At 40.7% G+C, this 27,156-nt stretch overlaps 1 protein-coding gene across 1 annotated transcript in view; it reads right to left on the bottom strand.

Moving 5' to 3' along the window:
* Window positions 1-19,298, bottom strand: part of PRKAR2A (protein kinase cAMP-dependent type II regulatory subunit alpha) — a 57,979-nt gene extending 38,681 nt beyond the window's left edge. Inside the window, exon 1 of the mRNA XM_068202064.1 lies at window positions 18,836-19,298. Coding sequence (XP_068058165.1) covers window positions 18,836-19,085 — 250 coding nt within the window. The 5' untranslated portion in view covers window positions 19,086-19,298. The remainder of the gene's footprint in view (window positions 1-18,835) is intronic.
* Between the last annotated feature and the right edge of the window lie 7,858 nt (window positions 19,299-27,156).

Below are 27,156 nucleotides of genomic sequence, written 5' to 3'. Positions count from 1 at the left end.
TAACAAGTCAATTAAGTTTATCCAAACAACACATGAGTTGACACTATAAACCATTAAAGCTGAAATACCAGAAGCAGAGTGGAGTATAAATCTGAGGCGTGACTGTCTCTATGGAATGCTGTATCAAGTTACGATAAGGAAGTGCCAGACTACAGCTGTCAAACTGTTTTCCTACACACCAAGATGTTAATGGACTTACATAAATAGGAACCATCACAACTCCAAGAAAACTCCTCGATTCCAGTATCAGCTTTTTAGGATTCCTGGCAATTAAAAAGTAATACTAGGGCAGAAAGAACTTTCATCATCAGATGTGCAACTGTACTTGAATAAATACTAATCTAAACCTTTTTTTTTTTTCAACAGGTAAGTAAAACAGAGTTCCCTCTGACTGTTACCAATATAATAGTTGTGTATCCATGATTTCCTTCAGGATGTCCTTGCTGGATAGGAGTAAATTCTCACCCCTTCCACATCTCTGCTTCATAAGGTGGGGACCATAGGTAGGGCTACAAACTACTCAGACTTTTTCAGAGGCAGCTCTGGAACACAAGAGTTCTCTTCAAGGCTTCTCTCAGAAAAGCAGGACAGAAACAGATCAGAGTTTTACAGACACCCTTTTATTTTTCCTTCTATTCCTCTGCCTACCTACCCCCCATAGAGGAGGATGGAAACTCAGAACCCAGTTAGACAGGCAGGAGAGACCCTGATGGTGTCAGCTGAAGCATGCCAGACATTTGGAGGAAGACAAAAGGTCAGGGAATACTAGGGAAGAAGTGAGTTTCCAGAGAACAAACAGAGGGAGCACAGAACATTAAAAAACTAAAACTGCAGAAAAGTGGAAACCATGATCCACGATTGGGTACACACAGGCTTTGCTTTTCTGTAAGACTTTTACATCTACTAAGCTGGAAAACAATAAAAAAAATACATTGATTTTAAACACTGTTTTCTTGTCTGCTGCTGTAAAAATAATAGAGGCATAGATACCTTGTTATTTCTCAGTATTGAAAAACAGCTGTCATCAACAGTAAGAGAAAAAAACATAACAAAGTCACAACACATCCTGGTCTCCAATTTAATTTCTTTTAATTTGTACTTAAAAACTACTGACAAAATGGAGAAACACTGTCTGAAAGTCTCATTTTAGCCAAGTCTCTGTCCCTTGCTTTCCAAGTTTTTTAAAACCCCTCTGATAGGAAGAATGCAGTAACTTCTGAAGGGAAAAGTTGAGTCAACAAGCTAAGCATTTACGTCAGTGAAAGAAAGATGTTCAAGAAGTTAGAACTGTTGTGCTATTTTGAGTTGGCTCTTTTTTGGTTTTCAAGTACAGTAGAAAAATGAATATGCACTCTGGAATGGACAGGCTTTAAACAGCTGATCAATTCAAGAAAGAAATCATTGCTTGACTAACTGAAAGGAACCTGGGCGAATCTCTGGTTATGATGGCACTTCTTGACTAAGGCCTTAAGAGTGTTGTTTGTCTTTAAATCAAAGATCCTTTTTTCTAATGGATCGCTATTTCAATATTCCCTTTCCACAACTGAACCTGAACAGTCATGTATGGTGCTACTTTCTCAGCAGATATTCATTCTCACAAAAAAAAGGACCATAAGCATGCTCCCAAAATTCAGGAGTTTGTACAGCCTGACTGAAGCCTAAGCACAGAGAACAAATCCCTATCAAGCAGCACTTCACATTATCTGACATTGCAATGGCATGACCCGCACAGCCCTCTCCTATTTCTTGCTGACATGTCTCAGATCAAGCCAAACACAGCATTTTTTTTTTGATGTTGATTTTTTGTGAGTGTAGTCTATATTAAGAAGATCAAAAAGATAGCAACACGGCATGCACTTGCTTTACAGACATGAAATTAGAAAAACTCCCCGTGCTGAGGTACAATCTCAGCTAAAAGGACACATTTCACAGTGATTAAAGATATAACCATATGCTGATACTACAACAGAGATTGTCAGGGACTGAAATGAAAGACTTGGGAATGTTTTCGAATATTAGAAAGACAAATCTATGCACTGCACAGAGAAAGAAGGATGCTGCAAAAAAAACAGGAAAGTTAAGAAGCGGCTGACAAATCTTCAAAGCATTGTCAGAAGAGGCAAGACACTGGAAGGTACAACAAAGCAAATGAAAAAGGGAAATTTGCTTGGGCTTTAGGAGTAGGCTTAGAGAAGAAGGCATTTCAGAGAGAGGGAAGCTAAGGAGTCACATTAGTAACACCAGAAAAGTTAAGCTTACAAACCAAACATTAAGTAGATGATAAAATGAAAAGATCCTAAACATACTTGAATGTGATTTTCACTGGGATTGTCTGACAATGGAAAAGTCAGAAAAGGTCAAAGATGAGAGTGAGACTGCAGAGAAACAACACATCAAGAAGAAATAACTGCAAGTTTCTTTAAAATAAATGCTTCATACAGAAAAAGATATTGGCATCTTATCTAGGGAACCACAAGGCATTTCCCAATCAGCATGAAACGTGGGCAAATTCCCCCCATGACCAGATGCAGTGGCAGAGAAGAGAAAGCCTCCTCCTTTCCCAAGGCTCCTGACTAACCCTTCCTATTCTACCAGTTCTGCTTTCAGACCTCACCTCTTTATTTACCAGTCTCCTGATCCACCAGAGATCAGAGATGGATGAGGCAGGAGGATTAATACCTCAGGGTACTTAGGATTTTTGAAACATAATGAAGACAAATTTTAGTCTGAAATCTTTTCATTAGAAACTTCAGAAGTGCCGTTTAAAGCAACATTCAACTCTGGCAAACACAGTTCTTTTAAAGCAACACTTTCTGTATTTCAATTGTTTTTTTACTATGGTTTTGACTTCTAAGGCTTAACTCCACATCTTCATACATTTGAAAACATGAAACCCCAAAGACTTTTGATCACATTTTTATCCTGTGTCTAGCTGTAAGGTGCAATCATTGTTCTGTATTACAAACTAACAACACTTAAAACTCTTTCAGGTTATTTGGAAATCTGAGTTCCACCAAACATACTTGGAAGTCCTGGAGATAATTCCTAAATGAGTCATAAAAAATGTCATTTAACCATATCTAGCACATCAGTCTATTTTTAATATTTCCAACTGCGCTTCTGGCATAAATCTCTTTCTACAAAATAATGAACCATATACAGGTGAATGCAATCTGAGTAAGCTAATATATGTGAACAAGCAAAAAAAAAAAAAAGAAAAACCCACACCCATAATAAACCTGAGTAAATTATTTATACCTTTCACTATTATTAAATTTGCATTCTATCACAGCACAGAGCCACTGCTAAGTACAAGTCTAAGGTACATAAGTCATTGCTCCAAAGAGAACAGTCTCAGTCAATCCTCATCTGCCACTGGAATCAGTCATGGGGACTTGGTTTTCCATTTTCAGAAGCCTAATTAAAGTCCCACCATTATTCTGAACACCTGAATGCAGTAATTGTAAAAATTAACAAAAGCAACAACCCACTGAAGGCCTCTCACAACAGGAGGTAAGAGTCACCAGGCAATTCCAAAACTCCTCCCTAAGTGAGATGGTCCCCACATCAGCAGTCTGGGACATCACCTCAAAACCAGCTTCAGTGAGGTCCAGACACAGCTCTGCCTCACCCTGACACTGCTGTCCTCTCCCAAACCTCATGCACAACTCTGTTCTCAGTCCCAATGTGGTCTAGGTTTTAAAAACACTCTTACCAAATGAATATTATCCTCAGGAATAACACAGAGCCAACTTCTCTTAAAGTAGACACATATTAAATAAATACCATCAATGAAGCCAGGAACTTTTTCTTAACAGTCTGGCCAGTAACTTTGAGAGAAGTATAGCCAGGCAATATAACTATAATAGACAAATATAATCCAAATGCAGATCTGGGGGGAAATCTTCATAAGGTAATAGGGATGAAGTGGAAAATCCTATCACTGGCACTGGCTTTAGTGTTTATACAGCCTCAGGTATAAGCAGCTGTAAAACTAAGTTTGAAAAGAGTGGAAGACAAGCATGTCACAGCTATGGTAATGGCACAAGTGAAGCAGTGCACTGGCTCCAGGTATTTCATACCTGTCACTGTCTTTTCTACAGCCTCTTCCCCCTGTACACTCCCCTGACACACCTCCATTCTGTCCCAGAGGAGACAAATGCTGCTGCAAGAACAGTTCCAATTTCCACTCTCACAGAAACTCTTCTGCTTTCAGTTTCCCTATCACCTTACCCTGATTGTTTTTAAGGCCTTTAAGCTATTCCTACTACCAAGGCTTTAGTTTGTGTCTCATGGACTGCCACAGAAGCATGATAAATACTTCAGCAACTAATACACGCTTTCCCAGCTGGATTGCTGCTCTCTTCTGACAGCTAACTTTGGGGTTACAGTGCACCACTGATGTTCTTGTCATTCTTACATTCCCCAGTTTTGTTCTACCCTACCTGTGCAGGATGGACTTTTCCTGATGCACCGCACAGAACACCTCCAAATCCCAGTTAAATACACACACACCTATATGCACACTTTTACAGAGCCTTTTCCAATGAGCAACTCCTCAAGTAACTCATAGACATCCTATAGTCCAACTATTATCTGTCCTCTAGGCAGAGGTAAATTTTAAGGCACAGTAAATGTTGCATGTATTCCTAATACTTTTCTAGGTACATTTGGCATTCGAGAAAACTTCAATATGGCATAATGCTGTATTTTTATTTGAATGCATAATGAAGAGTTGATTTCCTCCTATATGTAAAGAAATATGATGATGATGCACAGACATTCTTGTGGGTTAGCATTGAAAAACACAGAAAAAAGAAAATTTTTGACTGCCTATTAGTTTTCACCAGAAACACAACCTTTATTTTACATTCACTGCATTGTATTTTAAAGAGATTCCATCTGCTCTGTCTGTAGTGCACATTAATATTCAGAAGACATCTGCAGTGTGCAGACCAAGCTTTTAATTGGAATCATGTCACAGCTACCATCACACAACACAGAATGTAAATGTTGGCTATCTGCACTTGGCAGCTGCTTGGCAGGCTCAGCATAAAGTCCTACTGATTCAGATAGTGTCTTTAAATAATGCAGTATCAGGATATAAAAGCTATCTTGAGAAATCAAATATTGACTATCATATCCATAACTAATATAATTTACTAGCACCCTAAACTACTTATAAGCAAAATAGGGTTCATATTCAGCCATAATTTTCAAAAAGAGACAACAAATTGTTACAACTAAACACTCACATTTTTCACTATGATAGATACGTAAGCAAATTTAACTTGTACACAAAAGGGGACAATGACAACTGAACTTCAGTGCAACCAAAATGGTGTAATAAAGCTGAAAGGATTTATAAAAATCTAAAACTCAAGCATAGCTAAGGACATAAGAGCACCTGAATAAAAATTCAATTAACAGGTGCACTCAGTGAATTAAGATACTTTCCTACAATGTCAGACCAATTATTCTAGAATGAACAATATAGTTACCTTTTCATGGAATTAAAAAAAAACCCACCCAACCCTGAGTCAACAGCATTATCATTTGCTTCAAATTCTTGCCAAACCATGGTAACACAAAATTACATTTTCCCAGTCACCTGCGTATTTTCTGCTTGTACTCTGCTGTAAGTTTCTGACAAATGGGGCAGTGAGCAGCAATCTGCAGAGAGAGAACTGTACATGTGTGTGTGCAGGTATATACACACAAACCAAAGTTCTGTCCAATACAAGCAACTGGTTGTTGCACTGACAAACTGATCTCAGATACACTGCAAGAAATTTTAGTCTATCAGTATTTAAGAATGACAAAGGAACGCTAAGAACAGCAACACTTGCTTTTCATGAAATACACATTTCCTTGGGGGATTTATATTCCACCGCTTTGCCACTGTACTATAACAAACACAAAGCCAAAATTCAAGACCACAAGCCATTAAGGTACACCGTTATGCTGCCACCTAAATAATTATGCAAGTAGAGGCAACATCAGAACAGAGTCATCATGATCCAGTGCCCTTCTCTGACAGACTAATTGGATTACTGGATCCTCTTAGTTCAGATCAGCTCCTAACATAGATAAGGGAGTTATACAGAAGGGGAAGACACAACTGTTTGTGTTCAGGGCATGCATACACCCTCAGTCTCAAGCCTGCACTTGCAGATCTGTCACCATTTGATGGAAGGGTAGAAAAGTGAAGAAACTGAAAAGGCAGAACTAGGTTTCAGTCCCAAACCTGAGAGCACAACAAAACTATCACTGACCCACTGACTGTAGCAGCACTGCCAATCTGTGTCAATGCCAAGGAAAAAAAGGGCTGGTCTTAGCCTTTTCCATCAGCGATGTGCAGCTGGTCTGCTTAAGTTTGGACTACAACAGAACCGAAAAATTAACATGGGCAGTTATGGATGAGGTGCAGCCTAAGAAGCTTTTCCTTTTGCCTCTGTGAATCACTCTCACAGTCAGGTGTATCTCATGTGACAGTACGAAACAACTGAACTACTTCTACAAAAGAGCAATTTCGAAGAAAAATATGGAACAAGAGACTTGAAGCTCAGAGAAACAACCAGCAGCATGGAGAGAGCCTGGTGTGTCGTACCCCCAGCAGGCAGGTGTTACACAGCATGTTCTACCTGCCAGGTCAAGCTGAGTTCAGAACTGATTAATTATAGGTATCTAGGTAAAATTTAAGAATAGCATCCTACAGGTAAAATAGGCACATAAAAGCCCACAGTTCTTTGCCTGGGTCACTTCACTACCAATGATTGGTAGGTATTTCATTACCAATTCCTGCTGACATTTGAATGATGAAACCTACTGTGTTTTTACATAAGACAAAACTGCAATAGGTTGTGCTGTCATCTGATTTGATCTGAATAAAAGAGCACAAGGAATTTCAATCAAGTGTCACTTCAAGCTGATTCAGAGCTTAATCTCACACATCCACATTTATCTCAAGGCATAAGCACACTTGTATGTGCCAGGCAAGGCACACTGGTTCCAGGGTATACTGGACAGCTTCTGATGCAATGTTGCTATGTCCAGGGAGGTGGTCCTTCCCTCCTACTCAGCCCTGCTAAGGGTACACCTGGAGGTCTCCACCCTGTCCTTTTCCAGGCTCCTCAGAACAAAAGACTCATGGACATACTGGACAGAGTCCAGCAAAGGGCCGTAAAGAAGATGAGGGAACGTGGAGCATCTCTGGCGTGAGGACAGACTGAAAAGCTGGACTGTCAGTCCAGAGAAGATAAGGCTCAGAGGAGTTCTTATCAATACCTGAAGGGCACTGAAGGACAATGGAGGCAGTTTCCCCTCACTGGCACTCAGTGACAAGAGGAGCCAATGGCCACAAAGTCAAATACACAAAGGGTCCACCTGAATGTGATGAAGCACTTTTTTACTGCCAGGAGACCATACACTGGCATAAATTGCCCAGAGAGGTTCTGGAGTCTCCATCCTGTAAGATACTGAAAAGCCACCTGGACATGGTCCTAGGCAACCACTACAGGCAGTCCAGCTTCACAAAAGGGGCCAGGCAAGATGACCTCCAGAGGCACCTTCCAAACTCAACCATTCTTTAATTCCACAAAGATCCTCAAGTTTATTAAAATTCATTCATTGCTTCCAGTTCAACTTCCAATGCAAGTAGAAGTACAATTCATCTGCAGGTAGATGCATCTAGTTTCAGGCATCCTTTTTCCAGGTAGGTAACTATAAATTCTGACACAGCCACTGCACAGATTTTGGGCTGTTGGGATTTAATTTGTTTGGCTGCATCTTTTTAAGGGGAGAAAGGTAGGAAGAGCAAGTCTGAGAAATAGCGTGGGCTTCTACACATTCTTACTATGGGCACATTCTTCATAACTGCAAACTGAGCACTTTCTTGGGCATTTTTAAAGATGTTCAGTATTGACACTACTGCAATATACCAAAGTACTTCTTATTCTTATAATGCCACATAAAAATCCACATCCTGGACAAACCTCAGCAGGACTATCAGCCAGCTTAGCCAGTGTCACAAAAGGCATCTATTATCAGCTGATCAGCTACGACCTTTCTAGGATTTAGCACTCTATCCTGCACAAGTAATCACCTCTGAAGGCTCCTTCTTGCCCTAACAGTTTGTAAATTGCCTTTCTCAAACCAGTCTTTCTCAAAAGAGCAACAATTTTAAAAGCTGGCTCAATTCTTCTGGAAGTCTGATTTTTACAGTTTTGGAGGATTTATATTAAGTGCTTAAAAAAGACTGATGATGTGTTGTTGACCTGTGAAATTATAAAAAATTTATTCAAAGAATTAGTGCTCCCATATGATGATATGTTAAAAAAATTGCAGAAAAAAATTGTATAATATATCACACCTCATTTTTTAATAACCCAAACCAGAAACCATTGGTCAACTGCTTCTAAGAAGATCTACATATACTTGGAACTAAAGTGATTTGCTTTCCAGTTAAAAAAAAAAAAAAAGAAAAAATAAAAAGGCAAAACAAAAGCCAGCACACCAAAACCCCCACATCACTCACAATTCGTGTCCTTGATATATATAGGTTTATCTACAGTAGTGATAGAAGAGGTACACTGCATTTACAGTGTACCTCTTATATTTTATGAGAGTCACAACACTGGACACCAGGTTTTCTGCCTTGCTTTCCTTCACCCCTAAGGTGCAGGATCCCCTGTGTGAGCACAACTGACTCTACAATTCATGATCATTTTTTTGTCTGGTGCTTTTCTAGTGACAACAAAATGTGAATTGCACCCAGGGCTTCCACGCCTCTCCAGCAGCCAGCACAGGCTGAGGTCTGTAGGAGGGTGGCAGCCAGAGGACTGAGGGGTGACACAAACTCATCAGGAAGAACGGACACAAGAGTATGAGGGATTCTACAGAAGCATCATTAACATCTCTGGCAATTTTGTGATATTATGATCATAGAACATGAAGTACTTCTTCACTGCCAGTACAATATATTCATCAATATTTCACAAGCGAACCTTTTTTCATTGAGATATAATTTGGGTACAGCTCTTTTTAGCAAATCAAGCATAAATAAATTTGAGTGGATTATAAATATGTATGTTTTAAAATTTAAAACTGTTTAATCTCCTAATCTGGTCAATCTTTAGGTTCTGGTACACAACCAAATTAATGAGCAAGAACAACTTCTATACTGTATCTCAAAATAAAGTGTTTCATAGCTGTTCTTCCTTCAGATTTACACTTCTAACAACATTATATCAACATTCAACAGTTACTTACAACATATAGCTGTAAAAAGAATCATCTCCATGTGAAAATGTATTTTGACAAGACAGCCCCCCACACACACTTCCAGTAATTGCATCCTGTGCACTTTCACAGGAAGAGGATTTTTGGGAAAGAGGAAGGGTGAAGACAGACATATGCTCTGTATCCTAAGAAGGGATAGTAGTAAAAAATATCAGTGTGTTCTACCCAGACCAGGGAAAATCCCCTTTAGAGAGGCATTTAGGCTGGAAAAGACCTTTAAGATAATTGATTGAATCCAACCACAAACCCAACACTGCTACATCCACCACTGAGCCAGGTCCCTGAGCACTGTGCCAAATCTGCTCACGGATGTCTGAAGTCTCAGCAAGAGGCTTGGACAAATAACATTCACTCTGACAATATTTGGATGCAGTGATAAAAAATTCCCTGACCAAACTGAGGCGCAGCAGGTGGCAAGTGCTGCATGGTTCAGCTTCCAGATGAATTGATTTTTAGGAGCAGAACTTCTAGGATACAACTCCCCCGAGTCACACAGTGCTTCACAACAAATGTACACACCGCAGATCTTCCAGCTATGAAAAGCTAAGAAAAGCTAAAACCACTAGCAAAATCAGTACACGTCATGCAAAGTTATATTATTTCATAGTGCTATGAAAAAATTGGTAAAGCAGTTAATAATTACATGTTTCCAGCAGTAAGAAATTAAAATTACTTCACAGGGATTTAAGAGATGCTCATAAAAAATATTAGTCATGTGTATGGCTTTTTATCAAAGTTACATGATCTCAAGATTAGAATTAAAAACATTGTGTCCAGTGATGTTTAACACTACAAAAATTGGTTTCTGAATAGGATTAATTTTTAGCATTTTATAACAAAACTACACATGGAATCTTTCCCCCACCCCTCTCCAAAGGTGTGAAAGACAGATGACTAAATGTTTATATATTCTAATAAGCCATCTTTCATAATTTATTAACCTGAGAACCCTCTTACAAATACTTAAAAATTTTAATCAGAAACACTGATAACATCAAATGTTTTAAAACTGTTTCTGAACAATTACTTTCTTCTGAAAAAAAAAAAATAAAAAAGGGGTAACTCTACCTTAGAATTTTCATTCCAGGGCTGTACAAGAGAAATCTTTCAGAGAGAGGTACCCCCATACCATGACAACCAGAGACTGACCAGCTCCTTCACTACAGATGTCCTTGAGGAAGCAATTCTTCTTCAATGATCATAATTAGCACAAGTGTTGCCACAAAAATAAGTGTTTACTGGAGCCTCACCAGGAAAAATAACACAAAAATATTTGTGGTTTTTTTTTTTTAATTTCTTCTATGGAACACAGTTTTCTCAATAGGAAGCAGAAAACAATATGCTGTCCCGGGGGAGGAAGAACCAAAATGGAAATGAAGAGCCATTGTGACATCCTGCTTTATAGCAGTTTGTCAATACGCAATCACCAAGAATGAGGAAATTGGCACTACGGTTGATTCAAAAATACAGAGGAAAACTAGGAAGCAGTTTCTCAATCCTCATCCAAAAATCACACTTCATTCCCCCCACAAACTCCACACACGGTTTCTGTGTGGATCTGAACGACAACGCTCAGATCCAGAAGGACAGAACAGCGACTGGTGGGAGAACACGCACGTTCCCTCCAATGTGCAGTCCTAACCCTTCTTCACACAACAGTTCGCAGAAGGATTTTGTGACAATTTGCTCAGTTCTGCTGGTCAGGCCCCTGATCCGACCACCCACTGGTCTGGACTTCACTAATACCCAAAAAGGAATGCAGGGTTCCAGACTTCTGTAAGATGACCTCACGCCAAAAGCTGACATCATGCCAGCCCTGCAGGCTAGAGACCATTTCTGAACAGAAGCAAAGCTGCTCTGCAAGCCACCAGGAAATAAAAGGACAGAACAGAGAGTGCCTTAACATTTCTTACAAAACAAACCCCAAGGTTGTTGTAGGTTTTAAATGACAATAAAAGCAATGCTACAGAAGGAATACCTGCAAGTCCCTACCTCATGCCTTGAAGAGCTGTTCCTAAAGATGTTTTCTCCCCTAAAGGGAATTTCCACATCTACGCACAGAGAGCTGCCACTCTCAATCATTTACCATTTCTACACAAAAGAAATGCCCCCGTATGGAAAGGACTCACAGCAAAACTGCTACTAATAAAATGCTGGCCTTTATTATACATGATTTATTGTGTATTTATGAAACAGAGGCCAAACCCTAGCAGTGTGAAAACTGTAAGACAGGGCGATTTCCTCTAAATCTCCTCTCTCTTGTAAGTATTCTTCCCACTACAGCAGAGAACACTGCCATCATCTCCACAATTCTCACAGGCAAAACACCAATGACCACAAAACAGCTGCTTGTTCTGCACAGTGGATTTCTGGGGTTCCTATCCAATGGCCCCTCCTCTTCCAGATCCATACTTTTAAAAGAAAAAAAAAGCTTTTTGCATTAAAGGATCCCATAAGCACACAACCTTTATTAGTATTACTATCATAGTAACATTATGCAAGTCTTTTATGCAAGAGCATTTTGTCCACACTCAGATTTCCCAAATTTCCCCCCAGTTGCTTTTCTAACCAGTGTTTGTTTGATTTATTATTTCCCTTGTCTGCTTCATATTACAGAGTGTATAAAGACATGAAAACTGCAGACTGGAAAAGAGTACACACCATTTGCTGTGGAACTGACAGTACCTCAGGAAAAAAAATTAAATCTACAGGAATCAAAGAATCCTGATGTGTCAAAAACCACCAAACAATTGTTGCATACCTAAGAAGTACTGATGCAAAGACAGGCATGGAACACAAAGAACCATAACTAAAGGACTCTAAGGGACCACTACAGAGGAAGGAATAACATACCTCTACAAGAGGAACCAGTACATTTGTTGAGTTATATTTATTACTGTCTCCCTCTTCTTTCACAAGAAAATATGAATGATCATTCATGAAGCTGAAAACGTTCCTGAAGCCAGTGGGAAACATTCATAGCTCATCTTGGCTACATTTCCAGTCTTCATTTGAATAATGAGCAACTGCTCTGTCAGACATTAACATTTTTAATGACTGACTGGTGAATAGCTTCAAGTGAGCTTGTTCTCTGCTGTCTCCTCCTCTTCCTCGAGATCTCCATTGTTCTATTCTAGGTAATAGGGTACAAGAAAACTTCAGTATTAGCATGAGGGGAACACTGACAGAATTGTCTCAGAATTCTAATATTAGTTTATGAAATGAACAAAAAATAGCGAAGTTTAATTGAAGCCAATGTTCAGTACAATATCTAGCACTGATATATAATATCTTCCTTTAGTTTCATTTTAGAACCAGCTAGAAAAATACTATTTCAGAAGTTTCATACAACTTTTCTTACAATAAATGTCTTCAACATGGAAACACAGGCTTTTAAGAATTCAGCAATTATTTATAATGGCTAGTTACCCACTTCATAATTAGTTATGCTCTTTTAGAAGGTAGTACACAGAGTAACTGCAGAATACCAATAGAGCAGAAACAGTCAAGAATTTATCTGTACAGTTACAGCAACTATCTAAAGCTCTTTCAGAAAATAACAAGCTTAAGAGTTATGTGAAAAGTTACTGGTATGCAACAGACTACATATACATATTTAAATGAAATTTTAAGCAAACAAAAAAATACTGCATGCTTCCTCACATTTTAGGGCATCCTGATCACTTAAAGCAGAACAATTTTGTCAAGGCACTAACTACAAACTGCAGCAAGAGGGTATCTTTCCCAAGAGGTTGTAAGGAATATCTGATAGATGCTACAGGAATATTAACAGTGCTGAGGGCAAAACATTACAAATAACTCCAAGTGTACTATGTCAAAATTGCAAGAAACTTAGCTTTGATAACTAATATAGAAGTTCATCCTTCCTGATGTAAACCAATATACATTTAGCAATATCCAAGGATATCTGAATTTCAGTCAACCCATTATAATTCCCTGTTGCTCAGCCAGTCAGCACCTTTATCCCTTTGCTTCATACTTGTAGTTCTTTTACTATCTCAGGTAAGGATGTATTACAGACACATCCTCATTAAATTTCCTTTGTACAGAGGACTACTGATGAAACATTCCTTCAAGCCCCACTGAGCTACAATTGCTGGCTTCCTTAGAACTACATTACTTAGTTCAAAAAAATCCTAGTCTAACCTTGTAATATAGTAATTGCAACCTTAAGAACAAATGCTGAAAAGCAATTTTATTGTGATAAACAAATACAGAAACAAAAAGGCCTCCAGGGGAAAAAAAAGTATTTACATGCTCTGTCCAAGCAACTAAAAAGAAGTCAAATCTGTCTTCCTTAAAACTTAGTTTATCTTCAAAATTTCCCCATGAGAACAAGATAAATAAAGGGAGTGAAGTTCCATTAGTACTAACAGCAGCTACTCTACTTAATCCTTCAGATTTAAGTCATGAAGAACTGCCTCTGTAAAACCAAAGACATGTGCAAGTATAGCAGCTGCACAACAGTAGTCCTTCACATTTTTTATGTGAAACACATTCAAGATACTGTGCTGCCAAAAATTAATATATTTACAAAATTAAATGCAGAGATATATTCCTCTTAAAACACAGATGCATCACTAATACCTTGCTTTACAATTCATTTCATGTCACTGATGGAGATTAAAGAATTAATAAAACTCTAAAGCTTCCTCTATACTGTTTGGTCACTAGGCTTGTTTGAACATACCTTTTAGAACATAAAACAAGAATGTGAGTTTCTTTTCTTTGTATACCAAATTCAAAGGTTAAATGCAGTCAGATCATAGAATTGTTTAAGGTGGAAAAGACCTTTAAGATCACTGAAGCCAACCATTAACCCAGCTTTTTCCTCTACCTCCCTAAAAACCTAGACACTACTTAAGGAGAGCATAAAACACCTTTGTTATAACCACTGTTTAAAAAAAGCTATGCAGAACTAGTAATTATCACATTATGAGAGTGCTCACTGTGCTACCTAGATTTTAAATACAGTAGCTACTCTTTGGACTGAATTTGTATTGTACATTTGAAGAGAGCTACTGTGCTTTCCTGCCAGTTAATTAACAGTTAAGGATGAAGTAGGTAGGTGAAAGCACTAGTAAAAAGTTCAAAGTACTTTAATTTTAAAGATGGTAACTCACAGCAAGATGTGCAATGAATCTGATTTACATCCGAAAACTTGAGCAGTATTTTTCAAAAGGACTGCTATTCTTCTTATGCTATACTGCAAAAGTTTTAACATCATCCAACTCCTTTCATTCAATAAATTTCATTGAATTATTTCAGGGAAACAGCAAGGAGTTGTGCCTAACCTGTGAAATGATGTAAGCAGAGCATAAATGCATTGTGATTGATATAACACAGTGATTTCTGGGGAATTCCACGAAACATCAGTTCAGAATAAGAAAGCATAAGCAAATGATACTTCAAAATAAGAATATAAGCAATCTAAAACAGGTTTAATTTAATACCAAGTGTTTCCATTAACAATTAAAAAGTTAATTGTTTCAAAGATGCACTGAACTCTTATTCTGTACCACATTCAAGATCTAATGATGTAAACGAGCATTTCTCTACTCCCTTCTGCTCAGATATTCTGCTGATGTTTTAAAGATGACATTTAGCAAATCCTCGAATTTTAATTGAGAAGCTCAGTGCAGAGCTAAAGAATCTTTTCACCTGTCCATCCAGATCCATATGCACCATTTCCCATCACAACAAGAAAGTATACTGAAGAGGATTATTTCAAAAGCAAAATACTAAGAAGGGTTCTCTTTTGCTCAGGAGGCAGCTGAAAAGCACATCATCTTTCTTTCAATATCAAGGCAAAATCCCGAGAAGGAAAAAATTTATTTGCAATGAAATACTTGTAATTAGTTGAAACATCTGAATTGCTCAAATTAGTATAACCCCAAAAATATTTCAGTCCTATTGTTAGTTATACTTAATACCCTCAAGAACACATACAGGTGGTTTTATTGTTACAAAAATTAAGACAAAGAAGGAAGTTCATCGTGCAGCACTTTGCACCTTAGTGCAACTGTCTCAAGGGACAGGGAAGCAGAGCCTCTGCCTTCCTTCAGGTGTGCTCCTCAACAGGTTTCCAAAAGCAGTAATTCAAACACTGAACCGACCATTTCTGTGGCATTAATTTCAGTCTTAACACATCCATTCAGAGCCTGCTTGTTAGAAGTACAAGTGTCATGGTCAAGGACCCACTTTAAGAATACGTATCTGTCCTTGGTTACATCCTCAGGCTGATTCTTGAAGGTCTTGCTTTGTACCTTTCCCAACCCTCTCAGTTCAATTTTGCAGTTATACCAAACAAATAAAGGCTCTGAGGAAAGTGTTGTATCTCTTAAATTCTCTGCCACAACCCAGTGGATAACTGTTTCTGGGGGCTCCCCCACAACTACCATCACTTTATTTTCACACATGCCTTACAATGCACTCTGATCAACAGCCACATCCTGATGTCCTTTGATCACATGTACAAAAACAGTTAAAATGAAGGGTTAAACTCCAGGGGGGTCAGACAGGAAACATAAACCTGGAAATAATTTCCTAAGTATCACCTAAGAGTGTCCATCCTAAGAGAATAAAAGTTGGGTTTTTCTGGGTTTTTTTTGTAGCCTAGGTAGTTTCAATGACTTTTACCACATGGATGGAGTTCCACTATGGCATCACTATGACTACTTGAAGACATTTGCCACAAGGCTTACACCAAAGGCCAGGACCTCCTTCTGACTTATTCTTGCTTCTATTACCATATGCACTCAGCATACAAAAAACCCCACGTAACTTATCTGAAATGTTATCTCAGTCTGAGTGTGCAGATGCAGCCTAGCGACACACACAGATTTAATACTGGGCCAGACACGCACACACACGAAGATAAGCACATTATTTCTAAAGGTCTTTCCTACTGCCAACATACACAGTAAGGGTAATTATTTAAACTAGCTTTAAGCTTCCTTAACACAATAGCTTAGAAAAACAACAGCTCAATTTCATCTTTTTTTATAAATAAACAGACATGGAAACATGTTTAAAAGATCCATTTGACCTGTCACAGCAACTCAAAGGTAACAAAGCATAACCTAGGAAAGCAGAGTGAAATTCACTGAAGGCTTTCCTAAATTGCCTAAGATGGAAAACCGCAGTCTTTATAAACAGTATTCTGGTCCATCCAATGAGATTATTTGACTCTCTCATTGCGTATGCTTTCCTTATCTCCACATCTTCTTTAAATACTAAGCAGATATAAGCACCCAGGATGTTGCCTTCCACAAGTATTGTCCTACCTATGACAGTGATCAGGTATCAGAACTTCTAATTTAACATTTTTCATTGATAGAGACAACATTAGAACAGAAACCTAATTAACACATAGCCATGGTTGACTGCCACTGTTAAACAATGCAAGAAAGAATCATTTTCCTGACCCTCCAGAGGGATCCTCACCTGCTGCCACAGAGAACATGGCACTGCTCCTGGGAAACCACAAGGGGGGAACAGCATGGGTTTTCAGAGAGGAAGCAAAACAGCATTACTGACAGTGGCACTTGCACAAAGGGCTCTACTACAAGAAGTGACAGTGCCCAGCCTTGTTAATTTAATTTTCTCTCTGACTAAGATAGAAAGATGATAAGCAGAAACATGAAGCAAAGGAACCACCCTTCTGCTAAGGACAGCCTCGCTGTGTAAAGCTGCATTTGGAAAGCTGTATGGCACCATTAAATTTTTACATTTTTATCTGAAAACATTTAACTTCACAAGATCACTCCAGCTGCAGCTCCAATATTCAGAAAGAAAATTTTACACTTACTTCCCTGAAGACAGTATTTCAAACCCCAAATCGAGGTAAACTGATCACAAAATAGCAAAATTGCACCAAAGACATTAGACTTTCTGGTGGAGTGGGGTTTTTTGTTTAGTTCTGTTAGCTGGGGGATTTTTTTTTTGGTTTGGGTTCTTTTTTTTTTTTTAAGGAAAATATTAAATACAAAGACATTGCACATTTTTAAGAATTACATCGAACTATCAACTGAAATTTTTCCAATGTGGAGTTTAATTTTAAAATACATTCTGCAAGAAACTCTAACTTCTTTGAAAATACCGCTGACTTGGTTGCAGGACAAAAAATCACTTGTAATTTCCACAATTCTGTGCTCATATTTGAACATTCCCTTAAATTCAATTCAGTCACCACCAGTGTCCACATCTGTACCCTTCATCTAGTCTTCTTCATGCCCTAAACAGAACTTCTCTCTCATGAGAAAAAAAAAATCCAAACCCAGACACTGACTGCAAACTGGTTTTCAATTCATTCTGACTGTACATTTCACTCTTGTCCTCTCCCACATTCCATGTCCTGTTTGTCTGTTTTCAAGAGCTTAAGATATGTTTCACTTCGTGAAGTTCCCAGCCTAAAAGTGCTAAAAAAAAAAAAAAAAAAGAAGAAAAAAAAAAAGTAGCTGGTGTCTCAATGCCTCCTTAATAAAAACAATTATTTGTTCCATAGCTTAATTTCTTCCTGTTACTCTAAAACTGTTAACCAGGGAGTAGATGTTAAGAGCACGCTGCATCCACAAGGTGACATCCAGTAATTGGTCTAAAAGAGGATCCTCTATCAATAAAAGTCAGAAACCTTTACGTTATAGGTCAAGGGCACAAGACCTCCAAACGAGGGCACTGAAAGTTCAGGGAAAGCACGCCTTTTTCTCACCTTTCCCTCCCCTTTAAGCTACCTTCTAATAACGAGAAAGTATTCCTTCCAAAAAATTCTGGGTGTGCCAAGTACCACCATTCACAGGCATTTTAAATAACTTCTAACACTGAGGCTCAATTACAAACACTCTGCATAGCCTAAAACACACAGTATAATTCTGACAGAATAAAAATTTCAGTATCACATCGCATTTCATTGTCCAGCTCAGATTAAGTATCTTTTCCGTCTTCGAGACTGGCAGTATAAACAGCAATGTACAAGTGGCTTTGAATTTTAGTATGTCGCTAAATAGCGAAAGTTATTTCAGTGCTTTTTTTAACAGCCACTTTAAATACACAACAGCGGCAATAAACCACCCCAGTTTCAGCGAAAAAAATCCCAACCACTCCCGTCCACAATGATTTAAAGACAGAAATGTAAAGATAAGTACAGAAGAGGTTGCACAATAACACATGATCTTCCCTATCACATGCTTGGCAGCGCGCTCGCTGCCCGGCGATACCCGGTCAGACCCCGGGGCACTTCGGCCGCCCAGGGCAGCGCCGGACACTCCGGCCCAAGAGTCGGGGTCATCCGGGGCTCGCGGAGCACGGCCGGCAGCCCACGGGGAGCGGGAGCGGCGGCAGCGCGGGGCTGCGGGAGCCGGCGGAGCCTCTCCCCCATTCAATCCCTCCTTGCTGCCCGCCCTGCCCAGCGGCGGCGGCTCCGGCACCGGGCACGGCGGGGAGGCGGCCCAGGGCTGCAGCCCCCGGCAGGACCCCGCGCCCCCGGCGCCCCCTCCGCGGCAGCGCCGGCACTTACGCTCGAAGTCGGAGTCGGAGTCGTCGTCACCGCGGTCGGGCTCCTCGTCGCCGTTGGACTCGGTCTGCATGGGCTCCCCGTCGAAACTGACCACCCTGCGGCCGCCGCCCGCCTCCTGGTCGCGGGCATCCCGCAGGCGGGCGAAGTACTCGGCGGCGAAGCCCAGCAGGTCGGACGGCCGGTGCCGCAGCACCTCCACCGTGTAGCCCTGCAGCAGCTCGGTGAGGCCCGGCGGGATCTCGATGCTCATGGTGCCGGACACCCGGGAGGCCCCCTCGCCTCCCTGCCTCCCTCCCTCCGTCCGTCCGTCCCTCCCCGCGTCCGCGGCCGGCGGTGCCGGTGGCGGTGGCGGTGCGGGCTCAGGGCCTCGCAGACGGGCGCGGACCGAGTCCCGCCGCTCCGGTCACACGAGCCGCGGGGCGCGGAGGGGAGGGACGGGACGGGGCGGGAGCGGCCCCGCGGCGCAGGCGCGGAGCGGGCGCGGGAGCGGGCGCGGGGCTGCGGCCGCGCGTGCGCGGGGGCGGGGGGGGCTCGTGCGTCACCGCGGGGCGCGGCGGGGCCGGGGCGGGAGCGGGAGCGGGAGCGGGAGCGGGGGGGCTCGGCAGGGAACGGGGCGGGACGGGATGAGGCGGGACGGGATGGGTCGGGTCGCTGGGTGCGTGCCTGGATGGTTCCGCTCTCTGGAGAACTGATGGGCGCCCGCCGTTCTGCGCCCGCCGGAGCCGTTAAACCCCGGTCGCGGCGGGTTGGGCCGGGTGTGAGCGGTGTTGGGAAGCCTCTGGGCCAAAGCTGGCGGCGGGATGTGGGGAGGGATGGAGGTCAGGCGCGCTCTTCCTCGCCGTCGCTGCTGCGTTTTTATTTTTCTCTGGTTTCGCATGGGTGACCCCGTACACTCATTTCTTGTCAGAATCACAGGACAATTCGGTTGGAAAAGACCTCTGAGGTCACTGAGTACAGCCTTTGACCAAACGCCGTCGTGTCTAGACCGTGACACTGAGTGCCACGTGCAGTCTGTAATCCTTAAACACGTCCAGGGACGGTGACTCCACCACCTCCCTGGGCAGCCTGTTCCCCTATCTAGTGACCCTTTCTGTGAAAGAATTCCACCGAATGTCCAACCTAAACCTCCCCTGGCACAGCTTGAGGCCACATCCTCTTGTCCTTTTGTGGGTGTCATGGGAGAAGAGACTGATCCCCACCTGGCTACGCTCTCAGGTACATCTAGAGAGCAATAAGATCCCTCTCGAGCTTCCTTTTCTCCATGCTAAACACCCCCAGGGCCCTCAGCTTCTCCTCATCGGATTTGTGTTCCAGACCCTTCCTCAGCTCCATTCCCTTCTCTGGGCTCACTCCAGCACCTCAATGTCCTTCCTGAAATGAGGAGCCCAGAACCAGACACAGCAGTCAAGGTGTGGCCTCACCAGTGCCAAGGACAGAGGTTCTCCTTCCTCACGGAGCATGTGAGGGTTTTTCAAAGCTCCCACAGGAGCAGGAAAACGAGGGGTTTTTGACCTGCATCAGATCCAATTGAACTTCCATCCAGTTCTTGTTTGGAGTTGGATTTAGGACCTGTGACCCCCAGGTTCTTGTCAGAATTATGTCATTAGAGAACAATTCTTAAGTCAGTGCAAGGTCTTCACACCTTTTGGTAAACAATGAATAGAGCCATGATATAGTCTGAAAAGGTAGCAGAGTATTGTTCTGGTAACAATAAAGCATTGCAGATAAGAATTGCAGAAAAATTAAACACAGAATCATAGAATAGTTTGGGTTGGAAGGAGCCCTAAAGGTCACCTAGTTCCAAACCCTCTGCCATGGTCTGGAACGCCTCCCACTAGACCAGGATGCTCCGAGCCCCATCCAGTCTGGCCTTGAAGGCACGGGGCATCCACAGCTCTGCACGACCTGCACCAGTGCCCCATCACCCACACAACTGCTGACATGCGTGAGCTTTGGAGATACCCATTCATATGCCGTTAAACGCGCTTTATTCAGATTTTTGCTTGTGTTTGTTGTACAAAACCTGTTATCTGTGTGTACAAGGGAGGTTTGGCAGATGCCCAAGGGCTGCATGGAGTGGAGCCATCAGCCCTTAAGGTTTGACGTTGCTGGGAAGCTCGCCTTGGGACAAAATAAACCTGTGCAAACATGACTCAAGGAGAATACGGATGTTGGCTTAGTGACACCGCTGCGTGTTGTCAGCATACATATTTTTATTTAATTCTTCTTTTGTTTCAGCAATAAAACAGCAAAAATCAACACGTTCTCAAAATACAAAATTTCACTTAGAAGCCCAGAATTGGCTGAGGCAGCGTACTGTGTGTTTTGGTTTTGTTTGCTCGTGTGCCAAAGAGTCCCCTCGCTCATCCAGATGGCTCTCACTGCACTCCCAGATAAAGGCAGCCTGTTCTTCGCTGCTGCACGGAGGGCACGGCGGCGGTGCCGCAGCGCCACATCCAGTGCTTCTCCTGACGGTTCCCACTGGGGGAGGCCAGTTGCAAATCCCATGGCACATAAAGGTGTTCTTTGTAATACAGCTCCCGTATTTTCGTGCGGAGTAAGAGTACACTATGCATCCATACAAGTGAAAAAAAAATTTTAAAAAGCACAGAAGATAGATTTACTGCATCTTAGCAATTTATCCAAAGATTTTGTATGAAGCTGCTGCTCTTAATTTCTTTTCTTTTCTACAGCAAGAACAACAGTTTCTCTACTGCATTTTTGAAAAGATAATTGATGCTGATTTTTCATTTGCCATTCCTACCATTATTATCTGCCTGATGGTCTCAGACATTACAAGAGCACATTTCACTGCTCAATATATGTACTTTAGCTACTGACAGAACTGGTAGAGAGAAAGATTCTGATCACTGAGAAAACTATGGTTAGTCCTCCCACAAAATTAAGATTTCTGATGAGATCTTTCCTTTGCTGGTTGGATGCTGAAGATGTTGCTGATGATGAAGAGGTAAAAATGAAATTTTAAAAATTCTGTAAAAATGGTAAAACAAAATAACAGTAAAAAGCAATGGCAAGAAGGTTCAAAGGAAGAAAGGGAAAGTCTAATTCCAAGGGAATATACTTGTTTTTCTTTCCCACTTTTTTGCACAACAGCCAGCCACCTTACAATTGCCTGCTTTTGGCATTAGTCAGCTCTTGTATTAACTTTTAGTGTTCAATAATTTTGTGTCATTTGTGTCTGAATATAAACCTGGTTATTTATTTGAAAAAAAAAAGTGCTAACAGAAAATATTGTTAAGTCTCTGAAGGGCTACATTGTATTTGCCTTCTGATATTTATATGTCCACACACAACTAATCAGCTTCAGGGGAAAGTAAAGAGCAGAGCTCTGTTTATTCTCTTCCTGAAGGTCAACGGACAAAATCAAAAGCATCCAAGGTCACACAAAGTGCATTTTCAAGTTGATTTACGCCACAGTTTATCCTGTTTCTTTATATACCTTTTTTTCTTGGTAAACATCAGAACAGAAGGCACAAATATGCAAGAAGCTTGTCGGCGATCAAGTTAATTGTTGCAGTGCCTGCTGTGCATACAGAGAGTGCATCATATGCTTTCTTTCTCCCTGAATTTGCATAACTTTTAAAATTATTACTATAATAAGCATTCACATTAAAAGAATGTTAGAAAATAAATTAGAAAATGCACTTGTAGCTTTAATTTGATCCCTTTTATAATAACATTTTTAATTCAGGCAGCATGACCAATGCAATTTCTTTCCTCTGGCTTCATGGCATGTTCAGCACCCAGTATGGAGTCAGATAAGGCTTGTGTATCTGATGAAGCTGGTCCCCACAGTATTCCCATCAAAATATATATATTTCAGTGTATAGTTCTCCTAATAATTCCTTAGTGGCTGAAAGCTATTCCCATATATACCACATGTCTGTGCTCCCAAGTGGCGAAGTCTCTTCCCTTTACTCTGCCTGTTCTACCCAGATCTGTGTGACTTTGATGTGTCATTAGTGAAACTGTTGTGGAGCTTTAGTGCTTGTCCTGCTCAGGCAGGAGCTGCAAAGTTGCCAGCAGAAAAAGCAAAATAGTCTGTGTAGTCTTGCACTGGGGAAAAATAATCAGATTAAACTTCCTGACTGGCTCCTTAAAAAGTAAAATAAATCCTTTTATAACGAGTAATAATTCACTTCTCATAAACCTGTCACCACCAGCCAGAGCTCAGACACTATATAAACATACGTACATCTTGGATTAATTACACTTCCCTTCAAATTCCGTACAAGGATCGTGCAAGAAAACACTAAATATTCTGATGGCAGCTATTAGTGAACACAGCCTCACGTTTTCCACATCCCCCTGGTGCTGAAGCCAGCGACCCAGGTTTGTCACAGCAGCAAGTTCCAGAAGTTAAATACCTGTTAGATAAAGCAGCACTTCTTTCTCTAAGATCTGGAGCACTCTTCCCAGATTTACCAAATTCCTCCTACTCCTGGTATTGCAGGATTTGGCAAATTATGTTTCTGCCTGTGTTTTATTTGCTACTTTGTGATTTTGTAAACCTCAGTCTTACCTCAGCCCTCTCAAAATTAAGATCTGCCAATCCTACTGGTCTCTCTTCCAAAAGCAGCTACTTCCCCAGGATGACATGACGTGCTCCTTTCTGTAGCTGCTCAGCTTCTCTGTGCCTTTCATGAGCACGGTGTGCAGTTCTGGTCTCCACGTCCCAAAATGTGGGCTCACCCTGGTTTTACACAGCAGAAAAATGATTCTGTCTGTTTTGTTCTCTTAACGCTTTTCCTTAGATTTTTTGGCTGCCACATCATTATGAACTGAATGTATCCAGTCTTCATTTTAAAATATAAAGAGAAGAAAAAAATCCCACTTCCCTTGCTCTGTTTCTCCCATGGCTGACCACCCTCATTGTAAAAAACATGCTGAGTTTTGCATTTTAAGTTTTCTGTGTTTAACATTTAAATGTTTTTCTATCCACTGCTTGCTCCTGTTGCTGCAAATGTGCATAAACATCATATCATTTTGTGCATAATGTACACAAACCTTCTGAGTTTGCATTTTACCAGGAGTAATAGTAACAAACAAGTGATCCTGGGCTTAACAACTGGGATGTAGAGATCCTTGGACATCGTGTGGAAGATGAAACCGCTTCTCCTGCCTCTATGTGGTTCCTTCTCAAGAAAGCGCTAAACCTCAGAAACTAAACTTTACTTGTGACAGTAAGCAAGATTTCGTGTGTATTTCTGTTAGCCTTTAGAGTGAATAGCTTGAGTACTGTATATTTCAACAAATCATATGGGACTGTCTATCAATAGTACAAAGACAAGAGAAAAAAATCAACCTTTTTTTAAATAAATACATATAAATACTTGTGTCAGCTTGAAATTTGTTACCTTGACACTACCTTTAGTCCATCAAAAATATTTTGTATAATTCTTAGAAAGATAACTTGCTGCATTTGTTGATAAATGTCAAAGTATGAAGTTGGGAGAAACATCTGTATAAATGATCCGATTTTCATTGGTGTAATTTAGTTTATGAACACAGAAAGCACTGATTCTGTTGGTAACAACGACAAATTTTCAGGCAGTAGAAAACGCCAGTCTTAAAATACCTGATTTTGTAAGTCATCTGACCTAGATGTTACCTAGATGCAAAAAGAAATACTTCTGACTATCAGGTCATACTTGTGATGTAGAATGGCACGTATTTGAATCTAGATAAAAGTAGTATCTGTGACATAAGACGTGTGGGATGACCATGTTGTTTAAACTACCCTGAGTAACATCATATAGCAGATGTAGAGTATATGGTTGCCACGTCAGAGGAGCCCTAAGCAACGGCACTGCTGTGTAAACGGGGATATTCAAATAAGAACTTAGCTGAGCCCTAGGTTCTCTTGCATACAAAGTGGTAGCTGTACCCATTTTGGTTGTACTTTTGTTTCTGGCCCCAGCACTGAAAACATTACATTAAGACCTTCTCCACAGAGGTTGCTATGAATTCTGGGCAGAGGGGACTGGTGGGAACAGACCTTTCTGTGTGTCCATGGTAGCCAGTCACTCACTGGGTAGCCCTGATCCTGCTGGAGGGTTATGTTTGCCTTAAAGTACACAGACATCGCTGCTAAATAAAGATGGAAGGTTTTCAGACTGCTTTGTTTTAAGAAAAGAAAGAAAATTAACCTCCCTGTAACTTGTTCAAAGACTAATCTGAATCCAAACTATCAATTGCTTTCTGTGTTTTCCAGCAGAACCTGTTCAAACACATGTTTGTTGATGTTGAGGGGTGTCATACAAAGAGCTCTGAAATTTATTTCTTCCTTGAGCCTTTGCTTGAAAATCTGGAATTGTCTTTTGCTGTATGTACAAACTTGTCCCCTCCTCATCTTCTCACATTTCCACCTGACACAGTTCAGGTTATGAGCATTTCTGTACTGGGTCCCAGCCTGCCACTACCCAGACATTTATGGCTTTGTCACTGTTGCTACAGCTCCTGTTTTCACATCTTCTGTTGTCCCTTTTGTAAGCTGAATGTTATTAACCATTTCTCACACTTGGCATTTGCCCATTTGTCATGTATCTTCACTAGATGCTTGTAAAATAACAATTGCCCTTCCCCTCATCTCCAAGGTTTACCCTATATCCACAATCTATCCCTCATCCCATCTTGCTTATGTCCCTGGGGGGACACCTTGAGCCTCCTTCCAGATCTCTCTCTCCTCTTGCCTGGTCTCTCACTGAGACAGAAGCCACAGCTCCTTTGCTCTTTGGCCGTGTTTTTTGGTGTCCACCAGAAGCCATTGACACATTTCACTGTTCTCAGTGTTTGTGTCCTGCCCTTTGGTGTTCACAGACCCATCCCAGGCACAGAAGTGCTGAACAGAAACATTGGGCAATACTACAATGAAAGGCTCATTTTACAGGTCAGCATGGTGTGTTAAGTAATTCCAAGTGCTGAAATTGCAGTATTAAATGTAAATTGCAACAGTAAAAATGAGCTTTATTCACCAAATCCCCAAATTTTTATATTTCCCTCTGAAAACCCTTTTGTTGGCTTCATTACAGCTGTTAGCACTTGTTTTAATTAAACTCATAGCACAGTATGAAGATCAGTTAACCAGTTTTCAGAGAAAATCAGTAAGTAGTTCCTATTCTATTTTACTGTCATTCTTCACATCCTGTGCTTTGGTGTACATTATGAAAATGCTGGTAGAGAATTCTGTATCTCAGGGGAGGATAATGAAGATATGAAACTTCTCACTTCTAGGCTGGTTTTCCAATTCAGTTTAGGTTCTTAAGTTTTATAGAAGTATTTGATGTTTGACTGCAGCTTGGGTGTCTTCATTCAAGGAAACAGGTGGTCTTATCATCCAAGGAAGAGGATTATAAGGCCACCTCACCATGTCCAGATCCCTCTTTGTCATCCTCAGCAAAAAATGATTGGTTTGTAGAGCTGAAAAATGCTTGCTGCCTTCAACTATGACTTAAATCACATCTGCATAGGAAACTAATCGAATAGGAGTTCATGTAAAGTGCTGCTCCTGAGGGGGGTTTTGACTTTAATTCCCAAGGCTATCAGCCCAGAAGGGTTGCATTAGAAAAAGTGCAAAAGAAGAATCTGGTTTTAGAGAATGCAGCAGCACTGCCTTTTGTTGCAGTTGCTTTGAAGTGTCTCTCCATTGACATCTAGTGTCCATACAGGAAGATCTTTAGATTCCTCACAGCCGTGCTGGCAATATTTATCTATAATTTTAAAAATATTTTTCTCCTGTGTACTTTTTAAGAGCTCTTATTGATCATACCAGGGTAGCCAGTAGGTGAGACTGATGGTGCGAACACAGCAATCTCCCTACTCCTAACAGTGACATCAGAGACATCCCGGTATGTCTGTGTTCTGAATGGCTCCAGGAACCCTTTTCAGTGCTTTGCAGTGCAAACATATTATCCCTTTTTAATTTTTTCTGTAAATACCTGCAAAATATTTTAAATCTGTATCTCTTTCCTCAGAGCATACAAGCAATTGTGAACCAATGAATATTCAATATAGATCTTACAAAGTATTGTACTTTGTAGTCAGGCATTATTCTAATTATATTTAATTAAAGAAGAGTCTTTTCAATGATAGAAATCTGTTTTTTACACTCTATTTTATCACTGAAAGGTACTTAATAAAGAAATGTCTTTATTCTTCAAAAGGTGAGTGTTATTATCATATTTATTTATTTATACTGTAGAAATGCCAAGTTTTTCCACAACCATTTGTGGTTCTGCTTTTGCAAAATCTTGAACAATGGCAGTGAGCAATTAATCATGTCATTACTGTACCCTTTGCTC

This window comes from Anomalospiza imberbis, chromosome 11, assembly GCF_031753505.1.
Source record: "Anomalospiza imberbis isolate Cuckoo-Finch-1a 21T00152 chromosome 11, ASM3175350v1, whole genome shotgun sequence".
NCBI lineage: Eukaryota > Metazoa > Chordata > Aves > Passeriformes > Viduidae > Anomalospiza > Anomalospiza imberbis.
Note: the sequence above shows the minus strand (reverse complement) of the source record. Positions and strands in the feature narration are given on the sequence as shown.